The 26,511-nt window shown below is 46.9% G+C and overlaps 1 protein-coding gene across 2 annotated transcripts in view; it reads right to left on the reverse strand.

Moving 5' to 3' along the window:
* GFRA1 (GDNF family receptor alpha 1) overlaps window positions 1–26,511 on the reverse strand; it is a 236,763-nt gene that overhangs the window by 40,061 nt on the left and 170,191 nt on the right. For both annotated transcript variants that reach the window (XM_040255146.1, XM_040255145.1), the window contains 2 exons: window positions 3,089–3,198; window positions 109–243 (listed from right to left, as the gene is read on the reverse strand). In XM_040255146.1, coding sequence (XP_040111080.1) covers window positions 109–243; window positions 3,089–3,198 — 245 coding nt within the window. The remainder of the gene's footprint in view (window positions 1–108; window positions 244–3,088; window positions 3,199–26,511) is intronic.

The raw sequence follows: 26,511 nt of genomic DNA on the forward strand, positions 1-26,511 counted from the left end.
AGAAAAAGAGACACACACATAGAGAAGGCAGACATAGGAAACACAAAAGTACAGTTTGAACTTAGGGGAAAATGTTTGTGTGGCTGTTGTATGGTTTTTCAAACTCACTAAGACATGTGTTGTCCTTGAAGAAATTCAGAAATTTCAAGCATTCCTCCAGGTCGTTTCCACTGTTGTTGCAGTCACACCAGGGGGCCACGCTGAGGCTACTGGAGTCAATGTAGTTGGGGGTCATGACTGTACCTAAAAGAGTAAAAACAAGGCGTTTTATTCTTGTGTGATGATATAAACTTTCCTATAGCCTGAAAAGAAACAAATGTTCCTCTGACTACGGATGCACCATGGATAACACCGTGGATAATTACAAACACTGTGTTTGCTGAGTGGGAAATTATGTTAAGCAGTGCATTTTCTTGGCCATTTATCTTGAGCACATAAAATAATTTACACATTTACTTAAAAAATTCTAACAGAACTCCTTGAGCTGCGCTTAGGGTATTTTTCTCTGCACAAATGGTATGGATGTCATGGAGCAGGAGAGAATTAACTTAGAATGCATGAATTGCCAAATCCCTTGCATTTTCTTGAAAATGCCATTAATCTTCACAAATAAATAGAGCTGGTTTTACATATCTTAAAAGGCCTTTTAGGACTTTGCATCTACTTCCATCAGAAGCAAATGGCTCCTTCGGAGTAACCCAGGGAAGCTTAGAAGCTTTCCTTATGGGTTACCCCACGTTCTAGATGTATTCAAGGACGCCTCTGCTCACTAGACTCTCAACAGATTTAAACAAGGTCTTCCAAGTTGTGATGGAATTGGAAATAAACAGTGGAAATTTCCTAAGCCAGTGGCTCCTCGAGTATTGTCTTAATAGTCCTCAAAAATCCTCAAAGAAATGCTGGGTGGTCTCTTGCCTACATCTTCCTGCGTGTTCATTGTTCTTCTGATGAGTTCTGTGTTGGTGCGAATAAACAATGCATTTACACTTAACACGACCCAAATGTCTTCTCCTGGGTGGTTCATACCAGGCAATGCCTACTCATGCCAAGAAGCCTTCTGTTTTTATATATTTTGTGGAAGTAAGAAGTAATAGGCAGTCCAGTGAGCCACAGGATATATTTGTTTCAGAAACAGAAAAAGAAAAAAAAAAAAGAATTCTTTTTAAGCTCTTATGGATCAAGGGCATATCTTCTTTGCCGTACATTCCTTATTGACTTGAACTAAACAATGTCCCATTCTACCTTGGGATGAAAACTTCAACCCACAGCAGAGAGAAGCTTGTAACTTTAGGTATGAAAGGAACAGGCACCCCAACACTGAATGAAGAGGTTAGAGTATGTCTGCTAAGCACCCACTGTATGTCTGGCTCCAGAATGGATCCCTGACATTTGGAAAAGGTAGGAACTAGCTTTGTCTTCAGAGATCTTAGAACCCAATGACCAGACTGAAGGGAAAGATCTGGACCCAAGAGAGAAATAAATTTTGGCTCACAGAATGCACTGTTTCAACTAGTTCTTCCTGTAAGTGATTTCATTATCCTCAGGTATGTAACAGTTTGTTGAGCTTGAACCCACATCGAGTTTTCAATGAGCATGTACACCTCGAATGTGCAGACTAAGGTATTAACAATGATTACATCTGGGAGAGGGGGGCTAGAGATCTTTTAACACTGTGGGTTTCTCTGCGTTTTAAAAAACTCTTTACAATTTACACGGCTCAATTCATTCTGTTATTTCTTAAACATGTAATTCTATCGTTGATAAATAATCCTTACTAGGGACTACTTTATTTAAGAAAGGGAAAAACTGAATGCAAATTTGGAGGAATGACTTCCCTGGCTGGCCAGTGGTTAAAACTCCAGGCTTCCACTGCAGGGTGGTCACGGGTTTGATCCCTGGTCAGGGAACTAAGAAGCTGCATGCCAGTCCTGCCAGTCTCACAGCATGGCCAAATAAAAAAATAAATAAAAATGGAGGGCTGACTTAAGGAAGATAAGCTCATGGGACCTATCAGTGAGAATGGTCAGTCGCTGGTGAAAGGTACTACCCAAGACAGCACAGGTATCCTTGCCAATAAAATTGGGCTGAGTGTACAGCACCTACAATATCCCAGCCTTCAGTATGGCCAGCGATTTTCCCAGTGACTGTTGCTGAAGACATGCTGGCGACAAAGCTGTTGCTCTGTGCTGTCACTCTTGCTATGACGTTCTTCCTGCCCAGTGACTAGGGTGATAGTGGCAGGAGCTGGCGCCCTGGCTGAGCCATCAGGCTTCTGACAACTGTGATTTCCCTCATCCTTCCCCAGCTTTCACTATGTGTTCCTTCTCACACGACAGTCGTGAGGGAGCCCTGCCTCCAAGGCTTCCCACTGCCCTGGTACCAGGAGCCTCATCCTTTTCTCCTGCTGCCCTGTTTATTTCTGGGCATGAACCTGCCTCACTCCTGTCCTCTCCCAACTCACCAGTGCCTTGCCTAATTGCACGGCTCTCCTGAATGCCAAGAACCTCAGGTCTTGAAAGACAGAACAAGACTACTTCTGCTATGTTTGTTCTCAGGGAAAAAATATTAGGGAAACCTGCCCCCCTCCTCCCTACCAGGAGCTGAATTACCCGGACTATTAATGGCAAGCAGAACACCAAGTCTTTAGGGATTTTCCTTCCAAAAGGCCATTTCAGGGAAACAGCCTTTCTGACTTCCCCAGACTGCATGGCTTCCAGGCTCCCCCTCTCCAAAGTTACGTACTTCAGTTCACTTGGTTTGACTTGCTCTCCTCGTCCATAACCATGCTTTCCCCGCTTACTTCTGTTCTGTGCGGTCAGTTCTTCCAACTGAGATGCGTCCCCGGTCTTCACACTTGCTGCCTCTCTGCTCTTTAATAATCCCTGCTTCCTGCCTCTGTGCATCCATTATTCTTCCCCACTCCCACCTCCCCGCTTTTTTAGAGACAAGTCCTAAAGGACTCAACATCAAAACGCCAGCACAGAGGGTTTGAGAGTTTTACATCCACAGAGAGTGGCAGGCTACAGCGGAAGGACTCTGGGTGTTTGTGAACCAGCATTTTCTCCCATCCGGTGTCTCCCCATCTTACCAATAAGCCCCGAGTAGGCGAGGAGGCAGTCAGCGTAATTTTCCTTTAGACAGCTGCTGACGGACCTTGACTCCGGCTGGCAGTTGGTGAAAAAATCGGCCAGGCGAGATCTGCAACAGAAGAAAGTTGGGGGAGGGGGGAGGATGTGTTTCAAAATAGCCCAAGCTTCTGCACAGTCATAATTTTTCCTTATTCCCTTCTCGCTAGGCCTTTTTCAACATCCCCAAATACAGAGAGTGTAGACTCTTAAAATGTTAGCATCTTCTCTTATATACAAGCCCCCAGCCATCCCCTCGCCCACCTGTGTCTGCTCCTTTGCAGAGAAGTCTTCAGGGCCTGCAACTGGAGAAATCTTGACGCTTTGAAGTTTCCCTTCAATATTTATTTCTGACTAGACTTATTTGCATCTTTAGGAAATATGCTTCTGCACACACTCACCGGAGATCCACACTGGGAAAATATTTGCTTTATACAGAAACATGTCCCTGGCGTCCAAATAGGATCCTACAGCCCATCTGCTCCCGTAATTCCTAGTGGCTTTAAAAATATGCGTATCTGGTCTTCTAAGTCATCTCTCATCTACCACCCAAGGGAGGGGCAGTGGTATATTCCAGCCAAGGGATGCTGAGGGGGAAGTTCGCCTTCCCAGCACTGCAGGGAAAGGCAAAAAGGAGCGGGTGACATGGGCTCAGGATGTGACCGAGTGTAGGGGGTCCCTGGTCAAAGTGCAGCATCTGTCTGCAGTTCAGGAAGCCTCCACGGGCCAGCGCAGTCCACCCAGAAGCCCTGGGTGGTGGTGAAGTTGCCGAAGTACAAAGGGGCTGCAGACATCACTGGTCTGCAGAGGAAAGGGGCTCTTTGTGGCCAACCGGCTGTTTTTCAGTCTGAAGAGGATATTGTTGGAGAAATTCTAAATGAGAACTGGGCCATCTCTGAGGTCATCCAAGCAGACAACAGCTCTGTTTCTATGTGAGGAACACAATAGACTTCAAGAGAAGCTAAATTATCTGGCGATTACAGGAGACAATGGATGGCTGTCTTAGCTCCTTCTCTTTAGTGCACTCGAGTTGGCAGCCAACATACCCAGGGCTGTTTTTACCTCTTTCCACCCAAGAAATTGTATTTACTTAGCATCCCTAATGGTATAAATAGGGTTGCCTGCGTGGGGCTGAGCAAGGTAGAATGTGTGGAGATCACAGGGGGTTGTAAAGGGTGTGTAGGAAGCATATTCTGGGCCCTTTTCCTACAGTTTGAACTGGAAGAAGATTAAAAGACCTGATGAAATGATCTGTGTGCACAGCACATTGGAAAGGCTGCGCAGTGTTCCTTTGGGATTGGTCTCTCCTTGAACCCATGTAAACAAGGCGTGTTTGAGCTTCCCTATCTGCGCCGATCTGTACACTCCGTATGTCGTGTGCCTGGTTCCATCACTGTGACTCCCCGGGGCAGGTGCTGGAGCTCTGTTTTATTTTCTTTGCACAGTCCCTGACACTCCTCAGAATGCTTCCCGAGCGGGGCCATGTGGTGCAGCTAAGTGGCTTGGCAAAAATCCTCCAAATGAGGCTGGTCCATGCGCCTGTGTGTGTGTGCCTGCATCCCTCCCACAGTCTGAGCCTAGCTGGCGTTTTCTGACTCTAATTGAACACACCGAAGGGCGTAAAACCTGGCCATTTTCTGTAGCCTGGTTAAAGGATTTATCTTTCAGAAGAAATCCCTAAAGGTGACTCAGACTTACTCAACTGGCACCAATGGCATCCATCTTGGATGGAGTGTCAATTTCAGAAGAGTTTCCCTGGTCATGAAAGTTAATGATCTCATGGCACTTGGCTTCTAACTCTGCAGAGGCCAACTGTGTGGTTCAGGCAGCTGGGACTCCAGCTCTGCACACAAGCCGATCAGCTCCCTGACCTGGCAGCCCCATGCTCCCAGCTGCCCCCCAAAGAGGGATGAAAGGTCGTGCTGTCTCCAAGCCTCCTGCTTCTCGTAGTCTCCCGAGCAGACTATTAACTGAACAGCACCGTGACTCGGATTACTATCCTCCAGCGGGAGACTAATGCCACCAGACTCATTTTGCTTAACAACCTCAGAATTGACTCACAATTGGACTCTGGAATGAAAGGCTAATTGAGTTAGTCTGCTGCAGAGAACATAACCCTGATTGGGAGGATAAAACTAGATATACTGCTCTGAGCATCTCCCCGAACAGGCTGGTTTTGGAGAGAAGATTGTCAGCCCAGATCTCGGTCCTAAGACAAAACCAGCCAGCGGATGCCAAGAGTTTCAAAAATAATTGTGAGCCCACATGTCATTGCTGAAACATGAACGTTTCGCTGGTTCCTTCACCTCTGATCCACCTCCCTCTGCCATTTATGTTTGGAGACACGATGATCCCTTTATGGGATTCACATTTAACAGATAGAAAAACTGAAGGCAGAAGAAGTTTATACGGTGGTTACGCAAGCAGGTGGACTGGTACATTTTCATGAATTCTGTGAGTTGGTTAACTTCACAATGGTAGCTTGAAAGTGGGCTAGGTGGGAGAATTTTCATCATGGTAATCTGCCAGCTCTACAAATCACAACCCTATGCTGTTCTTAGAGAACCAGTTGTTAAATATTTACTAGCACAATGCTCTCAAAAAACCAGCATGGTGTAGTCAATCCCACAGATAAAGGAAGTATCTTTACTTCCTTTGAGTTCTTGGGAACTTAAAGTTCTTGGGAGTTGAATTTTAGCACTTCCTGGATGAGCTACCTCTCCCATCCCTAATCACCTTTGTGTCAAATGACATGTGAAATGGTGTCATAAATTAACCTCCCGTCTCCAGTATCTTCCAAAGAAAGAAAACAGTTCTCTCTAAAGATGCTCCCATCCCAACAACACAGCCACCGAAATCTCTCAAAGCAATGTGTGCAAATGATTACAGGTATTGACAAAGCAGCTGACTTCTCGTCCTTTGTATTGACTGAATGACGGGTCAAATGCTTGTGTTAATAAGGATGAATGAGTTCCCTGTCCCTGAACCCAAATAACCTGCCATCTAGAAGGTGAGAGAAACAAGTAAAAAGATGGTAATACCACGATGGCTAGTTCTCAATAAAAGACAAGAAAGATTCCTAATAAAAGTAACAGCATGAATCAAGTGTTTAGAATATGTTAGGTATGTCTTCATATACTTTATATTTTTTCCTGGCAACTCTAATAAGGTAAGGACTATTACTCTGTTATCTTAATTTCCCAGAGGAGGAAACAACATCTTACTGAGTTTAGACTAGAGTGAAATAGTGAACAGCAGAACCAGGATTTAAAAGCTATGACAAACATAGACAGCATATTAAAAAGCAAAGACATCACTTTGCTGACAAAGGTCTGTAAAGTCAAAGCTATGGTCTTTCCAGTAGTCATGTGCTCAGTGAGAGTTGGACCACAAAGAAGGCTGAGTGCCAAAGAACTGATGCTTTCAAACTGTGGTGCTGGAGAAAACTCTTGAGAGTCCCTTGGACAACAAGGAGATCAAACCAGTCAATCCTAAGGGAAATCAATCCTGAATACTCATTGGAAGGACTGATGCTGAAGCTGAAGCTCCAATACTTTGGCCACCTGATGTGAAGAGTCAACTCACTGGAAAAGACCATTATGCTGGGAAAAACTGAAGGCAGAAGGAGAAGAAGGTGGCAGAGGATGAGACTATTGGATAGCATCACTGATTCAATGGACATGAACTTGGGCAAACTCCAGGAGTTAGTGAGGGACAGGGAAGTCTGGCGTGCTGTAGTCCATGGGGTCGCAAAGAGTTGGACACTTCTAAACAACTGAACAACAACAACAACAAATTCTGATTCTACAATTGAAGCTTTTAACACAACAGGAACTAGTTTCAGAGAAGTTGTAATATTGAGACTGAGGCTTGGAGGATCAGTAGGATTTTTCAGGTAAAGGTGGAAGAGGGTGATCCCTCTGCAGAAGGAAGCAGTAAGTGATAAAGTAACCCACATTCATAAAAATCCCAGAACAATCACAGAGTATTTGTACCTGCCAGGCACTGATCGAAGTGTCTGGCATCTATTCACATATTTAATTTTAACTGTAATAGGTGATACTCCCTATCCATTTAGCAGATGGAGACACTGAGACAAAGAGGTTAAGTAACTCCTCGGAGGTTGTAGAACTCTGTGCTGGAGCTGTAACGTGACCACATTCTATGCGACTCCAGAACCACAGGACATTCTCAACCACTACACCTAACACACAGATTCAAACAGACTCAGACAGGACTTGGCAACTAAACAAAAACAATAACAGCTAACACATGCATCATCCAGAAAACTGTCAATTGTTCACTTGGGATGGTGTGGCCACAGGTGAGTGACAGGAGATGGTGCTGGCAAGATCAGCAAGGGCCTTGAATGACCTAAGAGGCTGGATTTCATCCTGAAAGCAGTGGGAACCACCAAAGGATTTTAAACAGAGAAATAACACGATCAGGTCTGCAGAACAGAAGGACTCTTGGGTGTTTCTGTTCTTAAGCAAAGATTTGCTTGAAGCTTCTTCTGTGCCCCCCCCTGCTCTAGCAGAGATGAGAAGAGCAGGAAACTGGCCAAAGGAAGGAAGGAGGCTGAGCCAGTGAGTACCCAGAGGCAAGAACTGAGGACCAGAGGAGGAGGAGGAGGGAAGGAGGATGCCCTGAATGGTAGGTGTTGAGTGACTGAGTCAAAGTCACTCAGTAGAGTCCAACCTGCGACCCCATGGACTATAGAGTCCATGCAATTCTCCAGGCTGTAAAACTGGAGTGGGTAGCCATTCCCTTCTCCAGGGGATCTTCCCAATCCAGGGATCGAACCCAGGTCTCCCTCATTGCAGGCAGATTATTTACCAGCTGATCCACCAGGGAAACTCATGGTGGGTGTTGATGGAGTGAAAGTCAAGACTGGGGACTTCCTTGGTGGTCCAGTGGCCAAGAATCTGACTTGCAATGCATGGAACTCGGGTTCAACCCTTGACTGGGGAACTAAGATCCCGCATGCGTGTGTGCTAAGTGGCCTCAGTCGTGTCTGACTCTGTGTGACCCTATGGACTCTAGCCCGCCAGACTCATCTGTTCATGGGATTCTCCAGGCAAGAATACTGAAGGGAGTTGCCATGTCCCCCTCCAGGGGGATCTTCCTGACTGAGGGGTCAAACTCGCATCCCTTAAGTCTCCTGCATTGGCAGGCATGTTCTCTACCACTAGCGCCACCTGAAAAGCCCCAAGATCCCACATGCTACGGAGCAACTAAGCCCAAGTGCTACAAGTACTGAGTCCTCGTGCTCCAGAGCCTGTGTGCCACAACCAAAGATCCCGAGTGATGCATCAAAGATCCTCAGTGCCACAACAAAGACCCAACACAGCCAAATAAATAAAAATATTTTTTAAAAAGAAAATCAAGACTGCAAAAAGAAGGGGGCAGAATCAGCTCAGTAGACTGTGGAGTCACAGAATGTAGTGGGAGACCCAGGAGAGGACAGTTTGCAAGGAAGATAAGAGAGGTGGATTGTGACTGTGCTGAGGTCATGGCACCGCGGGAGTCAAGCATCTAGCCGGTTGCGCGATTCTCAGACCTCCATCTGTCCAGTGGCCAACCAGCCCCCACATCCCAGGACTGCCCGGTGCACACATCCTCCTGCCCACCCTGGGTATAGAACCATACTATAACCTTTTACAATGACTTCCTCTGCCTGAGCTGCAGTGATCCAAACAAGAAACCTTACATGGCCAGGGTGGGATTAACAAAGAAATTCCACAAGTGCATGTCTTCTGGAGACATGAAATCTCCATGGCAACAGCAGTGATGAACCTGATTGTTTTTCTCTGAGAAAATGAAAAGAAAATGAATAGGCACTAATGTAGAAATGTATCTCCCTCTGAAAAGAGAAATTTCCCACCCTTAAAGAGGAGAAAAATGCCGGCAAATGCCAAGTTGGCCTTAGGAAATCTGCTTAAGAGAAAACAATGGTTTATGCAGAAAATATCGCATTAAAGGAAGCATGCTGCTAACTGGAAATAGAAAAATGATTATAATGATAAAATCTAGGAGAGTCTTCTCAAACAGCAGATGGTCTTTTGACAGTGGAGAGAAAAATCATTTACCTACTTTTTCTGCTAACATTTTTAGGAAAACAGAGTTATGGGGAACAAAAACATACTAGCAATGCCCAGTTTCACTCATCCTGGATTATTCTAATCCTGTAAATGTTTTTTTTTTTTTCCTCCCCAGGGCAAATCCCATACTTGGACACAAGCTGTGTGGTTGATGGAATGGAGCCTTGTGCGAAGAACTGTGAGAGCTTGAATGGGATCCAGGCTCTGACATTAATTAACCAGAGTTCCTGAACATCATCATATGATGCTTGACGACTTTGGATTTCCCTTCCACTTCAGAACAGTCTGTTGGACATTTGAAGCTACTTGGAGAAGAAAGCCACTTGTTTTCCATGTGTTATTATTATTTTCATCCATGATTCCACTCCACCGTTACATGTGATTTTAGTGTCAAGGCATTTGGTTTGAGTATAGAGATCACATCTTTATTTTTTTTTAAGATGTTTTTGATGAGGACCATTTTTTAAAGTCTTTTATTGACTTTGTTACAATACTGATTCCACTTTATGCTTTGGTTTTTGGCCCCAAGGCATGCAGGATCTCAGCTCCCTGACTAGGGATCGAACTCGTACCCTCCTGTACTGGCAGGTGAAGGCTTAACCACTGGGCCACCAGCGAAGTCCCTAGAGACCAGATCTTTCTATGGGATCCCCGCATCTCACATGCAAGAAAGCTGAGGGCCAAAGAGGTTAAGGTCCTACTCACTGTCACATGCTGAGTGGTGGCAGAGGGCTTTCACTGGAAGAGGAATTGCTAGCTGTCTGTAACAGCCCAGGAAGGGAGAAGTAAGGAGGGTGCTGGACTTTAATTTCCCTGGGATTGAATTAAAGTCATCCAGTGTAATGGCAACCCACTCCAGTGTTCTTGCCTGGAGAATCCCAGGGATGGGGGAGCCTGGTGGGCCGCCATCTATAGGGTCACACAGAGTTGGGCACGACTGGAGCGACTTAACAGCAGCAGCAGCAGTGTATAACTGCTCTGTCCTTCCCACTGTCTGACCAGTGTGTTCTTCAGTCCTCTTACTAAGATTCTGCTAACTTAGCCTCAGCGAGCACTTTGCAGGCAACACTGGGGCTCAGGACAGGTCAGAGACAGTGCAAGACTCTGCCCAAGAAGGTGGTGAGTCTGTCCATGGATGAGGCTACCCTTTATTAAGGAGTCTCTGGGGCAACACTGCTGCCCATACAGGACTGCAAGACTTGCTGACCCACTAGCAACTCAGAAGCTTGGAACAGAATCCGTTCATTAATTTGCTTGTGTTAGAAATCACTGGTGTTTTGCTCTGAATCCAACAGGAGTGTTAGGGCTTTAAAGTCTTGGGTCTCAACTCAAGCCATTTAGTTTCTAAAAGCTCTCTCAGTGGGTCAGTTGGAGGAGCCAAAAAATGACAGTCCTGGGAGTGGCATGCACCTGTTTCTAATCCCAGTCCTACCTTCCATGGTTAAATAACTTAGCTACGTACTGGACATCTCTAAACCCGTTTCATCACTAGGAAAATGGAGTAATGGGACCAGAGTTGCCTTAAACGGCGGCTGTGATACCTTACTGACAGTTATAGAAAAGCACCTTGCTCAGAACCTAGACTACACTTTGTGCAACACATTTTTATTTCCCATCCCTTCATCTTTTCTCCCCAATTTCTGGTCCATTCTAAGGTGAAGGACTTGCCACAAAAACATATAGCAAGCTCAACACAGAGAAATTTGTATCTTAATCTATCTTCTCCTAGTCTTTATATGACAGACGAGCAGACCTCAGAGATGTTGCAAGTTTGGCTGCAGACCACTGCAGTAAAGTGGATACTGCAATAAAGCAAGTCACACGAGTATCTGGCTTTCCCATGGATGTAAAAGTTTTGCTTTTACTATACAGCATTCTCATTAAGTGAGGGATACCATTAGGTCCAAAAAATGTACATACCTTAGTTAAAAATACTCTGCTGTTAAAAATACCAAAACAAATGCAGTAACAGTATCAAAGGTCACTGATCACAGACCACCACAACAAATCACTTATGTATTAACTGTTACAAGAATTATCAAAATGTGACACAGAGATACACAGTGGGCAAATGCTATTGGAAAAACGGTGCAGACAGACTCGTTCGATGCAGGGTTGTCGCAAATTTTCAATCTGTATAAAACACAGCTTCTGTGAAGTGCAATAAAATGAAGTATTAACACATCTGTGCCTAAAACAGGTTAACCTGTGTCACTGAGGGCAGTAAGTCTGACCAAAACAAACTCAACAAATCTGAAGCTAGGGATCCTGAGGTGTTACTTAAAAACCTCTCAGCCATATGAGCTCATAGAACAAAAGCATTTTAAGAAAAGCTATTTTCCACCCCCAGGAGTTTAGGGGGGAAAGATATTTTTTTTAAATGACTAAACATTGTACGTTTGTTAATACTGCTGATTTCTTATGAAGAATAAAATCAATTAGAAAAACATACTGCCTAGGATGACAAAGCAAGAGCAGGGGAATGGTAATTTTCTGGAACAGTGACACAAAACAGATTTTTTCTCTTTCTGTTTTTAGAAAATTACCTTAGCCCTTCTCCAGCAGCCTACTGGAGAACACATCTGGAAAGCATCCTTCAGCAAATCAGAGTCTATGTTGAACAGATTTTGCGGCCAGGGGGTGGAGGGTTGGGGTGGTGGATCTTGACTTGCTGGTCCCTTCCTTGGACCGTGCATTCTGGCTTCCTGAAGCAGAGGCCCGGTGTTTGCCAGGGTCGGGCTGGGAAGTGGGGCTCAGGCTGTCCTTCAGAAAGCCTGGGTCCTCCCACTCCCTAGGAGCAAATGTGATCTCCCTGGAGCAAAGGCCCGGGGGCAGGTTCGCACGCCCCAGGCGCAGAAAGCCAAAGCCCCACTGTGTTTCTCGGCCCCTTGATGCGGCTTCCCACCCTCAGCCAACTGATGTGTTTCCTGGTGACTTAGCCAGACCGCAGCCACATGTGACTGGGAAAGGGAGGTGTGAGGTCCCAGCAGTCTTCAAGGCTTGCCTAATGTTTGTGTTTCCTGGGACAGGAAGGCCCCTGTGACCAAGCAGAAGTCAATGCCTGTTCCCCCTCAAATCCCTGCTCAGGGTCATCCAGATTCTTGGGGAGGTTCCAGCCCCTTTAACCCAAGGCCCTGAACCTGTGCCTCTCACCCTGGGGAGGCCCTGCTCTGCTGGCTCCTTGGCAGCTCCCAGTCTAGCACATGGGTCCCAGGAGGCTACGGTCACTGCCCTCTGAGCTTGACCCACAACAAAAGCGAATGTAAGTAGAGGCACGCATCGTTTTAGTCCACGCGTCCGGCTTGGGGTCTATCTCTGGATGGTGGGCTCGGTAAAAGCAGGCTGCAGGGCAGAGATGCAATGCCTCCTCAGCCTTTCTGTTCACATCAAACTGCAGCAGCCCCCAGAGGGAAGTCCAGGTCAACATCAGCTCAGTCTCCACACCTCTCAATAAGTCACCCAGCCTGAACAGTGACAGCCGTCCATCCACATCTGCAGAGGGCTGACAGGGCTTGACAGCTCATCTCTACGCGGCAAATCTGAAAAGCAAGCTAGGGTGGTTGGTACGGGGATTCATCCCAACCCAGAAGAGGCTCCTTGCAGTTCCTGACTCGATGCCCCAGGGCTGTGCTTCAGCTGAGACTCCTCCCTTCAGCTCCCTCAGCAAATTTCTCCAACAAACACACCGCTAGTCATGCAGTAAGCAGACTCTCAGTCATGATGGGAGTATAGCTACATCACAAACAACGCTATGCTGCATAGTCAAATCAAATAGATCTGTTTTGTATTATCCATGCTATAGCACGCCCATTATTGCAGAAAACCTACCTTTGGTGCTACTTGATCTTACAGGAAGAAATGGAGGTAGAAAAGAAATTGGGAGGTTTTTTTTCTGGATAATGAAAGTATCATTTATGCTCTCAAGTATCCAACAGCTGTCTGTGACAAAGATGCTAAGACTCTTGAAGTGAATCTTATCCAATACTTTTTTTTTCCTTTAATATTTCTGCAGGAAAACTTCAGTAATCAGTTTTGTGACTTCTGGCCACTAGGAGAATAGAAATCTGGATGTTCACCCAATCTTTCGCCAGTAGAACCACATCTTAAAAACTTCAAACCAACAAGCTGTGAATTTACTTCATGTGGAATTCTGCAGGTGGGGCTTCCCAGGTGGCTCAGGGGTAAAGAATCTGCTGGCTAATGCAGGAGATGAACATTTGATCCCTGGGTTGAGAAGATGCCTGGGAGTAGGAAATGGCAACCACTCCGGTATTATTGCCTGGGAAATGCCATGGACAGAGGAGCCGGTGGGCTACAGTCCGTGGGGTCACAAAGAGTAGCACACAAAGAAGCAAACTAAAAAATAAAATCAACAAGAATTCTGCAGGCACCTCCATCTTCAGGAGTGAATTACGGAAGTTGCCTGACATTCATCCTGGAATCTAAGAAACTCTCTAAGTCAACTGCCTTAGGTACCCAGGGCAGCAAAGGTCACCCATCATGGTTTCATTTATTTATGCCCACTCTTGCTTCAGAAAGAATTTTGAGATGAATTCAGGTGTAGCTTTAAAGCAATAGAATAAATGCAAAAATTAATGTGGGTATTTGGGGCCAAAGAAAGATAATAGAGAGGCAGTGGTGTGGTTAGTACAAAATGCACACATTGTCCTGGCTAGATGAAAGCTAGGTACCCGGCTCTGTGATTTCTAGAAACCACTGGGAAGGAGGGGTGGGGTGGGAATCTAGTTGCACAATCCATGGTACACCAAAAATTAAAAACAAGATGGATGCTCAAGAGAGAAACTACTATGGGAGGCGGAACAATGGTCCATGAAGATGTGTGCATTCTAGACGCTGGAATCTGAGACCTAAGACTATGTCAGCTGGCACGGTGATAGTGCCTCCTTGCAGATGTGATTAGAGTTGTGGACCTTGAGGTGGGGAGATTAATCTGGATTGTCCAGATGGGCTCAATGTAATCACAAGGGTCTTTAAAAGTTGAAGAGGGAGTCAGAAGAGGAGGTCAGAATGATACCATGTGAGAAAGACTGGACTGGCTGCTGCTGATTTGGAAGACGGAGGGAGGGGCCATGAGTCAAGAAATGAGACAAGATTCCAGCAGGAACTCAGCCCTGCAGATGCCTTGATTTCAGCTCAGTGGGATCCAGGTAGTGCTTCTGACCTCCAGAAACTGGAAAAGAATACATCTGTGTTATTTAAAGCCACCACACTTATAGTAATTTGTTCCAGCAGCAACAGAAAATGAAAACACTATGAAAAAGCAGGACTCAGTAAAGGCTTTGCATATAGAATTTGAAAATGGGCCAGGACTTAAATTTCAATTCAATCGCTTACTAAACCATGACATTTGGGGCAAGTACCTTAACTTTCCTGAAGCTTAATTTACTCTGGCTGAATGACAGGAAGTCCTTCCAAGTGTTCCTGAAGGATTATGTGTACCTGGCACCTATCACCTGTTTACAAGTGAAGCAGATTTCTAGATGAGGGTAGCGCTCATCTGCGCTGCTGTTTCCTGCTCTGCTCTGACCTTGAGACCTCTGTGAAGCCCAAGGGTAGAGATGACCACAGATACTTCCCTTAGAATCCATCTGCTAATAAGTTGGCAGATGAAATGCTTTGTCCTGAGGTCACTAATCCACCTGTTCAAGGTCTGTATGTGCTCGATAAGCTCACGATTAACATCAGGCTTTTTCCTTCCATTAGGACCAAAGAGAGATTTTTCCGGTGAGGCCTCTACATCTTCAAGCAGAAAAATGAGTTTTATAGGGCAGTGGAATCACACCCACAGAAACAGGTCAAGGCAATTCTACAGGTCACCACCCATGATCCCAATACGGTATCCTCTACTGGCCTGGCTGGCATCAAGCCAGTGCAAATTTAAGGAGGTGCTGTCTGCACCCCCAGAAGGACATAATGTTGCACAACGTTTATGACCAGACGAACTGAACAATAATTATGGATACTTCTTTGATGAAACACAGGTAAATTCCAGAAATTCTCCCAAATGCTGCCAAGCTTTCTTCAGTCAAACCTTGCTGCTTCAGGGTTCCCAAAAGATGAAAAATTAAAATTACACAGGCTCTCTCAACTTACCAATTTGCAAAGCTCCCCCTTTGTCCCTCTCTACCCCCAAACGACAGCCCTGTGAGACCCGAGTCCCAAGCTGCAAGCTCCGCTCCGTCGAATGTTAATCTGCCACACATTGAAGGAGCCTAGCTTCTGTGCCCTGAGAGGGGGCGTGGAGGGGGAAAGGCACACGGATGTCTGAATGGTTACAGCCTGCACTTGCACAGACTTTAAGCAGAACCATATGAAAAGAAGATCTCCTATTAATCTTTAATAGGGTTGCAGACTTCCCAAGGAAAATTATGTTCAATAGTAAATACACACGAGGTCATTTTTCTTCCAGGCAAGTTGTTTTAAGGTCAACAAAGATTTTGAGCTCAGCAAACAACTAGTCCCTAATATCTTCCTTCCTAGATGGGGCACTGTTCAGGAGACGGAATTGTGGTGTTACACGTCCAAAGAATAAATCACTTATTCCATTGCCATCAGATGTTAACTCCCCCTATATTTCAGAAAATACATACTCTTTTTAGGGACCTGTTCTCACATTTAACATCCTCCTTGCAACAGGATGCTTCCACTTCACTCCATACCCCACTGCACCCACACTCCCAATCCCAGTTTCTGCGTGTTACCTAATGCTCTCAGTTGACTTTAAAACTACATTCCACCCTACCCCCTACAGAGCAGAGCAGCTGATTTCCATGGTTCTCATAAACCATTTTCCCTCAACCACTCCACCCAACCGGTGATCTTGAAGAGTTATTTCGACCCATTTACAGTGACATCAGGGGTCTCCTCTGAGCCCTCCCACCAACTCTCCTCCCCGCTCTGAGCCCCACGGAGCATGTTGGCTTTGGCCTTTGCATCCACATCTCCCTTCCATCAGTTTCTTTTTCACCTCTTCACTTTGATGATACACTGCTTCCACCATAAGAAGGCAAGCAACTGGGATTAGGCCTGGCACAAGCGGACTGTGACTGCAGTCATGAAATTAAAAGACACATGCTCCTTGGAAGAAAAGCTATGACAAACCTAGACAGTGTATAAAAAGCAGAGACATTGCTTTGCTGACAAAGATCCGTAGTCAAAGCTATGCTTTTTTCAGTAATCATGTACTTATATGAGAGTTGGACGATAAAGAAGGCTGAGCACCAAAGAACTGATGCTTGCAAATTGTGATGCTGGAGAAGATGCTTGAGAGTCCCTTGGATAACAAGGAGATCAAACCAGTCCATCCTAAAGGAAATCAACTGTGAATATTCATTGGAAGGACTGATGCTGAAGCTCCAATACTTTGGCCACCTGATATGAGGAGCTGACTCATTGGAAAAGACCCTGATGCTGGGAAAGATTGAAGGTAGGAGGAGAAGGAGGTGACAGAGGATGAGATGGTTGGATGGCATCACCGACTCAATGGACATGAGCTTGAGAAAACCCTGGGAGATAGTGAAGGACAGGGAGGCCTGGCGTGCTGCAGTCCATGAGATTGCAAAGAGTCGGACAGGACTGAGAGACTGAACAGCAACAAGGCAGATGTTCAGAAAACATTCACTGAATGAGTGAGTGAACAAATGAATCCAAGTGCCACACACTACGTACGGCTCCAATCACCTGCAGGTCAATATTCTTCACGGACATCTTGGTGTTAAGAGTTGGGTTCAGATAAGGGGATACAGCAGTCCACGTCCAACTGCTCCGGGCGCTGCACAAACAGCTAGGTTTATTCACAGCCTGTCATCATGCCCCATAACACCCCATATCCTGACCAGCCAGCTTAGTCTTATTTTACAGTGGAGGACCCTGGGGTCCAGAAAGGCCAACATCCAGCTGGTAAGAGTTAGAGCCAGATTTTGCAAAGAGGACCAGGGATCCTCCACCTTACACTCACTCCAGTAGCAATGAAAGAATTAATGTTCCATCTTTTAATTCTAGCTCTTGGACATTTGCTGCCATTTTGCTGTGAACTGTGCACATAAGAAGCCGAAATCTGATTTAAAGGGATATAAGTGATCTTTACTGGGCCCAATAAAATGTAATGACAGAATTAGTGGGCATTCTTTTGGTTTAATAGTGCTTGCAGTTTAAAAACATAAAATAAAAAATAATATCTGTTGTTACTGCTCAGTAAGGTCCAAATGCATTCCGAGGACACGGCCATGTGGAGAAGTCATCCTGGCCCAGGTGGTCCCTCCCTGAGCATCTCACCTCCCCAGGCTGTGAACACGGTCATCCTCTTCAAGAGAGGGGTGCAAAACATGGGGCTCCCCAGACCCACAGAGGGAAGACAGCAGCTCCCTAAACACCCTTTCCTGGCTACAGAGGCCACTCCTGAGTCTGGAGACATGAGACAGGGACTGGTCTGGCTGGGACCACCTCCTTGGGTGCCTCGCCCAGCAGAGCAGACACACGTGTGGGCCCTCCCTGACACTGGCGGGTGTTGGGCATAGTGTAAAAGGGTGTGCGTGAGCCCTGAGGCCAGACTATGGTTCCAATCCCAAGAGCTCCTGCTGGGTTTTGTCTCTGCAATTCCCTGGGTGTGAAATACAAGCGCTCGACAGCAGGGCTGTGGGAGGATTAAGGCCCAGAATCCAGTGCCTGGCACCTAGTTCGGCGCTCCACGAAGGACCAGATATGAGTGCAGCCGTTACTACTATCAAGGGGCTTTCAAGGCGGACTCTGTCTCTCCAGTCTCAATCCTGAGGGGCAGGTAACAGGGCAGGTGAGTTTAGTGTCCCTTCACAGGAAGGGATAGGTATAGAGGAAGCAAGCGTGTTCTCCAGGACCCTCAGCCTGGGAGGGTCACAGCATCAGCTGGGTTCCGGAGGCACCTGAGGCCAGCACCCTCCACTCCCATGTGGACAAGGACATGAAGCCTGGCTCCCTCAAGAGGATGCTCTCCCAAGGGGCTTGAGATAGAGTCCCACGGACAGGCAGTGTTCAGTGGCACCTCTTATAAATCCAGAAAACAGCCCTTCCTGCTTTCTCTGAGTCTAGGGATGCTGGGGAACAGCCTAGACAGAACCCCAGCATCTGACTAACAGACTAACAAAGGTACCTTGGCATCTAGGTGCCCAAGACCAAGGTTGCTGATCACCTAGCGCCTGGCACAGTGGCTGGCACAGGCTGCCCTGGGTTCAGTAAAGACACCAACTTTCCAAGGACCACAGTCACTAAGCACCTACGATGCAAGATGCTGCGTGTGACGTGGTGGCCCTGGTGGGACAGGGACAAAAATGGAGATACAGCCCCGCTGGGACACTGCATCTGGTCCCCCACCAGCTGCACCTGCCCTTGACCAGCAATGAGCTAGTGGCAGGGAGACAGCCTGCATATTTATTTGAACAAGTCAAGGTTCATGGTGATCCTGCTCATGGAATCATAGCACTTTTGAATCTTGAACATCCATGTGTGGTTGAGTAACCTGTGTCACAGCTCCTCCATAGGCACGGCCCATCCCGAGTTCCCCCCTGACAACCAAAGACACTTCCACTTGGAAAAAGCAAGAAGAAGAACAGAATACGCATGTCAGCTTTCCTCATGTGAATCATTCATGCCGAAGATTGCTCCAAAGGGCATTTTAGAAGGAAGATTTCTATTCAGATAATTGTCTTAAAATGCTCGGCTTTGCTTTCCTTTTTTCTGGCATAACTCAGCCAAATGAATTCCAGTCTCAGGCCAAGCTCAGCCTATGGATGACCAGACTGTCTACTTCCTCTGCACAATCAATGCGGCAGGGTTCTGCCTTGCTATAGGACCAGTTCAGGCGGTGACTAAATAGATTCACCTGGGCCGTGGCTCAGCATCCTCTGAACCATCCATGGCTCAGTTATGGCCTGGGAAGAACTTAGAGTCCTCCACAGTGGGTCCCACAGCCATCCAGATAGAGCCCAACTTAGGGCAGCACAGAAACTGCCCAGCTGTTGTCTCCTCCTATGCACCACCCTGAAATCTGGGCTAACAGTCCACACTTCAGCCACAGTGTGTTGGCCTCTTCTAGGGCCCCTGCTAACTCTCAGTGCCCCACAGGGCCTGTCTACCTGCTCACTCCTTCACATCCTCAGCTTGCAGACCCCAACAGCAGGGTGAGGCCCATTGGCCTTGGCCCTTATCACCTGGTCAACCTTCTTTATTTTTGTTCAGTTGTTAAGTCGTGTCTGACTCTATGATCCCATGGACTGTAGCCTACCAGGTTCCTGTAACAATGTTCCTTAAGACAATGTCTTCCCAAGTGTGGACCCCACATCAGTATCAGCGTCACTGGGAATGTTCTGGGCCCCACAAAGCACCGGGCACCCCAGCTCTGCTAAGCCACTGAAGGAATCAACCACCTGCTAGAAGGTTTGAGCAGAAAGTCAGCTTTCTCAAACCATCTTTGTAGTTAAAAATGCTTCAACTCGAATTTTTCAACTTGGAACATGGAAGAGGCATTTCCCATTTGCTTTGGTCTATTTCCACAGAAAGGTTTTCCCACAAGACAATGTCAGGATCCTTTGCTGGAGTGAACATACACAGACAGATAACATACTCTCCCCAGACCCCCATTCTAAGAAGTTTAAAGCTGTTAGATGGAGCCAGCTAACCATCCAATAGGAATTCCAATGTCCAGGTGCTCACAGGACTCTCAAACTGCCAGTTTCCCAGCATCTCTTATTCTAAGGGTTATCTCAGGCCTGAGTCCATTACAATCCTTTAGTTTCCCCCACAGCAGATGATGATGGACCAGGGAAAGCAGAGAAAGGGTTGCCTCTGACATGGTCCACATTCCACATATTGCAAGGATCAGAAGGTTACCGGGGACACTCTGACCAAGCCCCTCCCAGAGAAAAAAGCATCACCGAGTCTTGGACACAATGTGTTTTTACACGTCAGTCCAGAGTTCTGCCTGACTGCGTTGAATACGACACTAAAATGCTTTGTTGCACTAGAAACCAGAAGGGAGGTGCTGTCTGTCGGGAAGGCATCTCTCAGGGCAGGAAAGCAAACTGGGCCAGACATCCTCACTGCCACACAGCCCCGGAGTGGCAGCTGATGGGGAAGTTCAGCAGCTTCCTGGTTACTGGTACCCACTTCCACCTGGAAGGGCTGCGGCACCGGCTCCCAGCCACCTCCCCCAGCCTCACCATCCTGACCTGCTGGAGTGAACAGGCTGGACACGAGGTGGCCACACACACACACTCAGACTGTCTCAGTTCCAGGAGACCACATGGACGCTTGTGGGCACACGTCTTCCAGCCCAAGACGATTCTGATCTTAGTGCAGCAGTTCTCAAAGTGAAATCTGGGAACCCTGGCAATCTCAGAGAGCCTTTAGGTGTTCTTGAGTCAAAACTATTTTCCCAGCCATGCTAAATCTTGGTTTATCCTTCTCATTCTCATGTTCTCACAAGAGTACCATGGAGTTTTTCCAGAGGCCAGAGGTGACATGCAGTACTGAAACCGTCTGAATGCCGTAGCAGATATAAGAATCCAGGTGTCCTCTGGTCAGATACTAGATTTCTGAAAGTGTAAAACGATGTCACGCTTCTCCCTGAATTTTTTTTTGTTTTGGAAAAATGTAAGGATTTTTTTTTTTAAAAAAACTATGTTCCGTTATTTATGGTAACCTGTAATGGGTATCCTGGTGTTATTTTTAAATGAAGTAATAAATACATAAACACTTTTCCAGCTTTGACTCCCAATATGGTAAGCATAGATAGATTTAGCCCACATATACAAAAGCCCTTTAGGATCCTCAGTAATTTTAAGAAGATAAAGGAGTTCTGAAGCCAAAAGTTTGAAAACCACTGTCCTAATGAGAAGTAAATCATTGGGTTGGCCAAAAAGTTCTTTCAGGGATTCTTCCCTGCCCACCCTGTAACATCATATGCAAAACTGAACGAACATTTTGGCCAACCCAATATGTTTAATGAGGGGGCATTTATGCCTTATCAAGAGCCCAAGGTCTCTTATTTAAAATTTTTGCTTTAAAATGAATAAATAAAGAGTTAGAAACAAAATCAGCTGCAATATCCGACTCCACACACCCCGAGCGGGTGGTTTTCAGAAGACACATACATCGCACCAGAAATAGGCAGACAGCGGCCAGAACCCTGGCTCTGCAGCCTCTTGGCCCCTCTGGGCTCTGGTTCCAGTGACACCACTTGGAAAACTGCAGAAGCTGCTCAAGATCACGCCCCCACCTCTGTGGACCAGAGAGGAGGACGTCAGCCCCCACTTCCAGGGTGGTGGAGTGCCCAGCACAGTGCCTGGCGTGCTGCAAATGTCACATAAATGTCACCCTCTTCGTCATCACCTTCATCACCATCACCGTCACCCACACGTTCTTGCAATAATGTCCCTGGCTCTGCGGATTCTGAGCCCCTGAGTCTTGCACGAGCCATCCTGCGCCTGCCAGGAGCTTGCTTCCTGACAGGAGGATCAGATGAATCATGGCACAGAACCACGCAGGCGAGAGGAAGGGTCGGACTCAGCGGCCCTGAGTCAGTGACTGCCCTTTGCTCGATGCCTCACATCCCTGACTCAGACACAAGCACCTCTAAGGACACTTTATTCACGGTTACTCTGGGTCACTGAAGCAGCACGTGCCCTGAGAGGCTGCCAGGGGCACCCCCACTGCCCATTCAGTTTAAACAATAGTGAATCTAGGACTCCAGGCCCAACAAACTCGTGGCCAGCCCCATCCGCATCTCAGTGGGCATCTTTGTTTGGTGATAATTGTCTCTTCCAGACAGAAGCGTTCTTGAGATGACACATGCTCCAAACACCTCTGGACCCTGTCAACCCCCACCTCCGCCTCCCACTTTTCCCTAATGGTACCAACTGAAAAGATGGTGACGTATCAATATGAAGCTTAGCAGCACAGCTTCATGTAACAGCGTTGGAATTTCCACATGCTGCTTAATGCTGTGGGTGCATAAAAGTGTAAAGCAGTAAAAATCTCCCCCTTCCACCCACAAATCCTACTTTAAAGGCCTCTGTCTGCTGATGGAGCAGGGATGGTGGGAAATGTTGCGTTTGGAATCTTACACTTCCTTTGTCCTCTGTGATCAAAATGAGTGGAAAGCGTGAGGTAGGGAGAAAGGAAAAAAGATTTATTGAATGTTTGCTCTGTTAGGTGGCAGGCTCTCTGCTAACACCTTTGCCTAGATATTGCATTGAACCCTTATGGCTGCCCTGTGAAGATGGAATCATTTATAGATGCAAAACTGAGGCCATGAGCTGTTCATGTCCTTGAACCAGCAGAACCCAGATGAGAGCCCAGGGCGGCCTCACTCACAAACACACTGACAGCTTACTGAAGGGGGAAAAAAAGGCCCAACTCCAGCTTGGTGACACTTTTCACATTGATGGTTGTTTTAAATGCTTGTTTTTTGTTTTTTTTTTGATGCAACATTTTCTGCATAATTAATTGCTTTCGGAAATCACAGAGCAATTTCCCATTCACTGAGCCAGAAATGCCTCGTAGCAATGCAAATGCCAACTTGACTCAGGATGTCTAAGTTGGGGTAGTGGGCATCTGGGGTGTCCTTGGGTGGAGTGGGACTCCAAGTCTGGGTGTGAGAGCCGGGCACTGGTCAAACGTGACAGCCACCTGGTGTGGGGCGGGGTGGCGGGGCAGACTTTCCTGCACAAAATGAGATGGCTCTGGGTAACAAGGCTAAGGGAACCACTGTCAGCAACAAACTGCACATGATCAAAAGAAGTTGTGTGTCCTGTGGAGGCTGGGATGGGAGGGGACAGCCTCAGCTTAAGGGCCCAGTATGCCAGCCAGAATGGGTACCCATGGACCCCAAAGGCTGTTGGTCTGGATAAGGGGGAAGCCCTCTGGGAATACTAGGACGTCTCTTTCCCCCAACTGTTTGCTCCATGGATAAAACACATGTGAAAAAAAGAAGGGTATGAAATGAAAGCATCCCCTTCTGAAAGAACAGAAAAAAAAAAAAAAAGAGAGAGAGAGAGAGAGACTCCAAAATCTGTATGTTGGATTTAGGTCTGGACTTAACGGGGGAGCTAGATGACCCTGTCTGGGAACTTCATGGGCCCTAGTACCTGAAAAGGTCACTGGGCAGAGCAGAAGAGTCCCCTTGGAAGAGCAACAATCTGCACAAAGCAGTAGAGGGGACCAACTGGGATCTTCGACAAAATGGTCTGAAATCCTGGGTCCCAGAGCTCCCTGCAAGTCCCCCACCCACCTCCATGTCATCACTTCTCACCCACAGCATGTTTTATCAGCACTGCACTCAAGATGCAAGCCACAGCATGGAGGTTTTCCTATGATTCATGAACTGGCCAGAGGGCAAGGAGAACATACGTAGGAAGACCAGCACTTGGATGACCCCAAGTTGGGGACAAAACCATGGATTGTTTAGAGCCTGCTGTCACAGAGAGTTCATCTCCCCTGAGATACACAGCCAAGTCCCTGGTATCGCTGCCCGGGGGAAGGTGAGGGTCAAGGACTCTAAACTCCAGCGACAGTTCAGCAAGGAGTTATGGAGAGAGCCCAAGCAACCAGGTGAGTGGGAACTCCTGGGTAACAGTCATGTGACTTACACACCTGGGACCCTCAGGTCAGACAGACTGTGCTCAGTGAATGTGCCGGAGTAAGTGCTTGAGTTAATACTAAGAAAATCAGTGTGGTCTGGAAAGATTTTTTTCCTATTTGTAGAAACATCTCTTGCCATCAGTAAGCTGTCACAGAGAAACCACTCTATAATAAGCAATGAGTGCTCAAAAGGAAATTAGATAAAGTAAGAACTTAATGAGCATGTATTACCTGAGGAGCGCTTTTTATTTTTTTTAATGTTTCGAATGATGCTAAGAGGCTGTGATGAACATTATGTCCTAAGCTCTGTGAAAACTGTCTTTAAAACCGATGCTGTCTTAGTTACTGAGCCATAAAGAGCGTCGAGATCCAGAGGCTGGCCGGGATGATCATTCTGCCTGTCTGGAACGAAAGGTAGTAAGGCTGAACGATGTAAGAACATTGCATTCTTGTCGTGAAAGACAATCGTTTGGAAAGAATGACAGAAAACGGGTTTCGGAGTAAGCGAGACCAGCTCCTCCATGTGGGCTGGGATCACAGAGACCAGTGCCTCTCATCATTAAAACCCAGCAAATGGGTTGTTGCTCCCACGTCTTCCTCAAATCCACAGCCCTGGCCCTCTATCCCGTTCTACCACCGCTGGTCTCTTCCATGCCGCTCATCCTTTCGGCCCTATTCAGAGGGCAGCTTCTCCAGGAAGTTTTGCTGACCCCCCCAGGCCAAGGCCCAGTTGGCTACTCTTATTTCTGCCCTTCCGTAGCACTTTGTGTCTTCCTGACCACAGACTCCCACACCAGGCTGAAATAACTGTATTTGCACCTGTCTTCTTTTTTGTATGGCTGGTGAGAAACCATGGCTTTACTCCTGGCACAGTAACTGCAGACCAGCTGGATGGATGGACGGATGGACAGACAGATGGATAAGAGGATGGATGGACAGATGAGGGATGGATGGATGGGTAACTGGAGGAAGGGAGAGATATATGTATGGATGGATAGATGGACAAGCAGATTTCCTATATGCTAAGTCCATTCTGAATTCTCCTCTTCACCCTCTAACCTTTGAATGACACAACAAGGCTCATCTCACTTTTATTCCTAAGAATCTGATCCCCCTCAGCTCTGCTGAGGTCTTTTGCTGATTCTCCAACTCTCCAACTTCCTGCCTCTGTAAGGCCTTTACAGATACTTTTTTACCATAAACCTGGTGTTCCACAGGTTCAGTCTTTGGCCTCTTTCTCTTCTCACCCACTTTCTCTGGGGAATAAATTCCATCATATTTACACCCTCAATGACTTCTATGTTAATGATCCTCAAATCTATCCCTATATTCAACCCCTTTCTTGACCTTCCCTCAAGTTTTACACTGATTCACTCATTTATTCATTCAGCAAATATTAAGTGTAGAATACTGTTCAAGCACAGTTTTATGCACTTGGGATATATCACAGTTTGAGAACCCTAACTGGGGAAGTTATATTATAGTGGACAAAAGAGGCAAACAATAATCAAAACAAATAAATAAATGATATAGTATGTTAGAAGCTGATAAATGTGTGAAAAAAAAGGAGAACAGGATAAGGGGAGTGGGCAAGGACTTACATGTTAAATAAGGTGACCAGTGTGAACACATTAAAATGAGATTTAAGGAGACATGGAGGTGATGGAGTTTGTCTGGGAGCATCTGGGGAAAGAGTGGGCCAGCAGAGACAAAGCTGGAGCAAAGGCTAGAAGTGGACACGCCTAGTGCATTTGAGGACCAGCAAAGGGACCAGAGTGTCTGAAACAGATGAAGGAGAGACAGGGAGCCAGAGAAGAGGCCAGACAGGTAAGAGCAAGGGGACAGTTCATGTTGGACTCTGAGATCATTAGAAGGCCTGCGTCTTCATCTCTGAGTGCCTGGCTGTATGGGCACTTCCATGTGGATGGAAGTGTGCACCCTGGACCCCATTTCATTTCCCTGAGCCTGGTACTCTCCCCTCCCTCTTGCTGTAGACACTGCCTACGGTGGCTTCCACTGGGCCAGAGGACATGGGCCCTCTGGCTGGTCCAAGGATGGGTACATGAGCCAAACAAGGCTAACGTCTGTGGCTGGGATTTTTCCAACAGGTTTCAGAGGGGGAAGCCCACTCTTTGATGGTGAGGTGATAAGCACCTCTTATCTTGGGTGCGGGGAAGGAAGCAGAGCCCCTGAGCTAGGCAGGCGCAGGGAGGGCCTGGCTGGGGAAAGCCAGAAAGCTGAGTATATCTGGACAGGCATTTTTCAGCAACAGGCTCCAGCAGGAACAGACAAATGGCTTCACACTTGCCTCTGCCAAAGGAGAGATAAGGAGAGAGATAGGAGGCGACAAGACGAAGAAAGTTGTAGTGGGTTTCCGCTTGATTCACAGCTCAGGTTACCCCTGTGAGACAGGGCCATGGCAGGCTCAGACCCTGCTTAGCTGGTGCCAAGTGGATGTGCAGGCTCGGGGGTGGAGATCTGGGAGATCCACCAGGAAGTGCACTCCTCCCCACCATTCAGCAGATGCTGGGGGGAGACATCCCTGCTCTCTGCTTGATGAATCTGTACACATATAGGAGCTTTCCCCAACCCCATGGGAGTCCTGGGGGGCTCCAGCCTGGAGACTCAGTGGCAGGCAGTTCATGCAGGTGGGG

Source organism: Oryx dammah, unplaced genomic scaffold (assembly GCF_014754425.2).
Source record: "Oryx dammah isolate SB20612 unplaced genomic scaffold, SCBI_Odam_1.1 HiC_scaffold_14, whole genome shotgun sequence".
NCBI lineage: Eukaryota > Metazoa > Chordata > Mammalia > Artiodactyla > Bovidae > Oryx > Oryx dammah.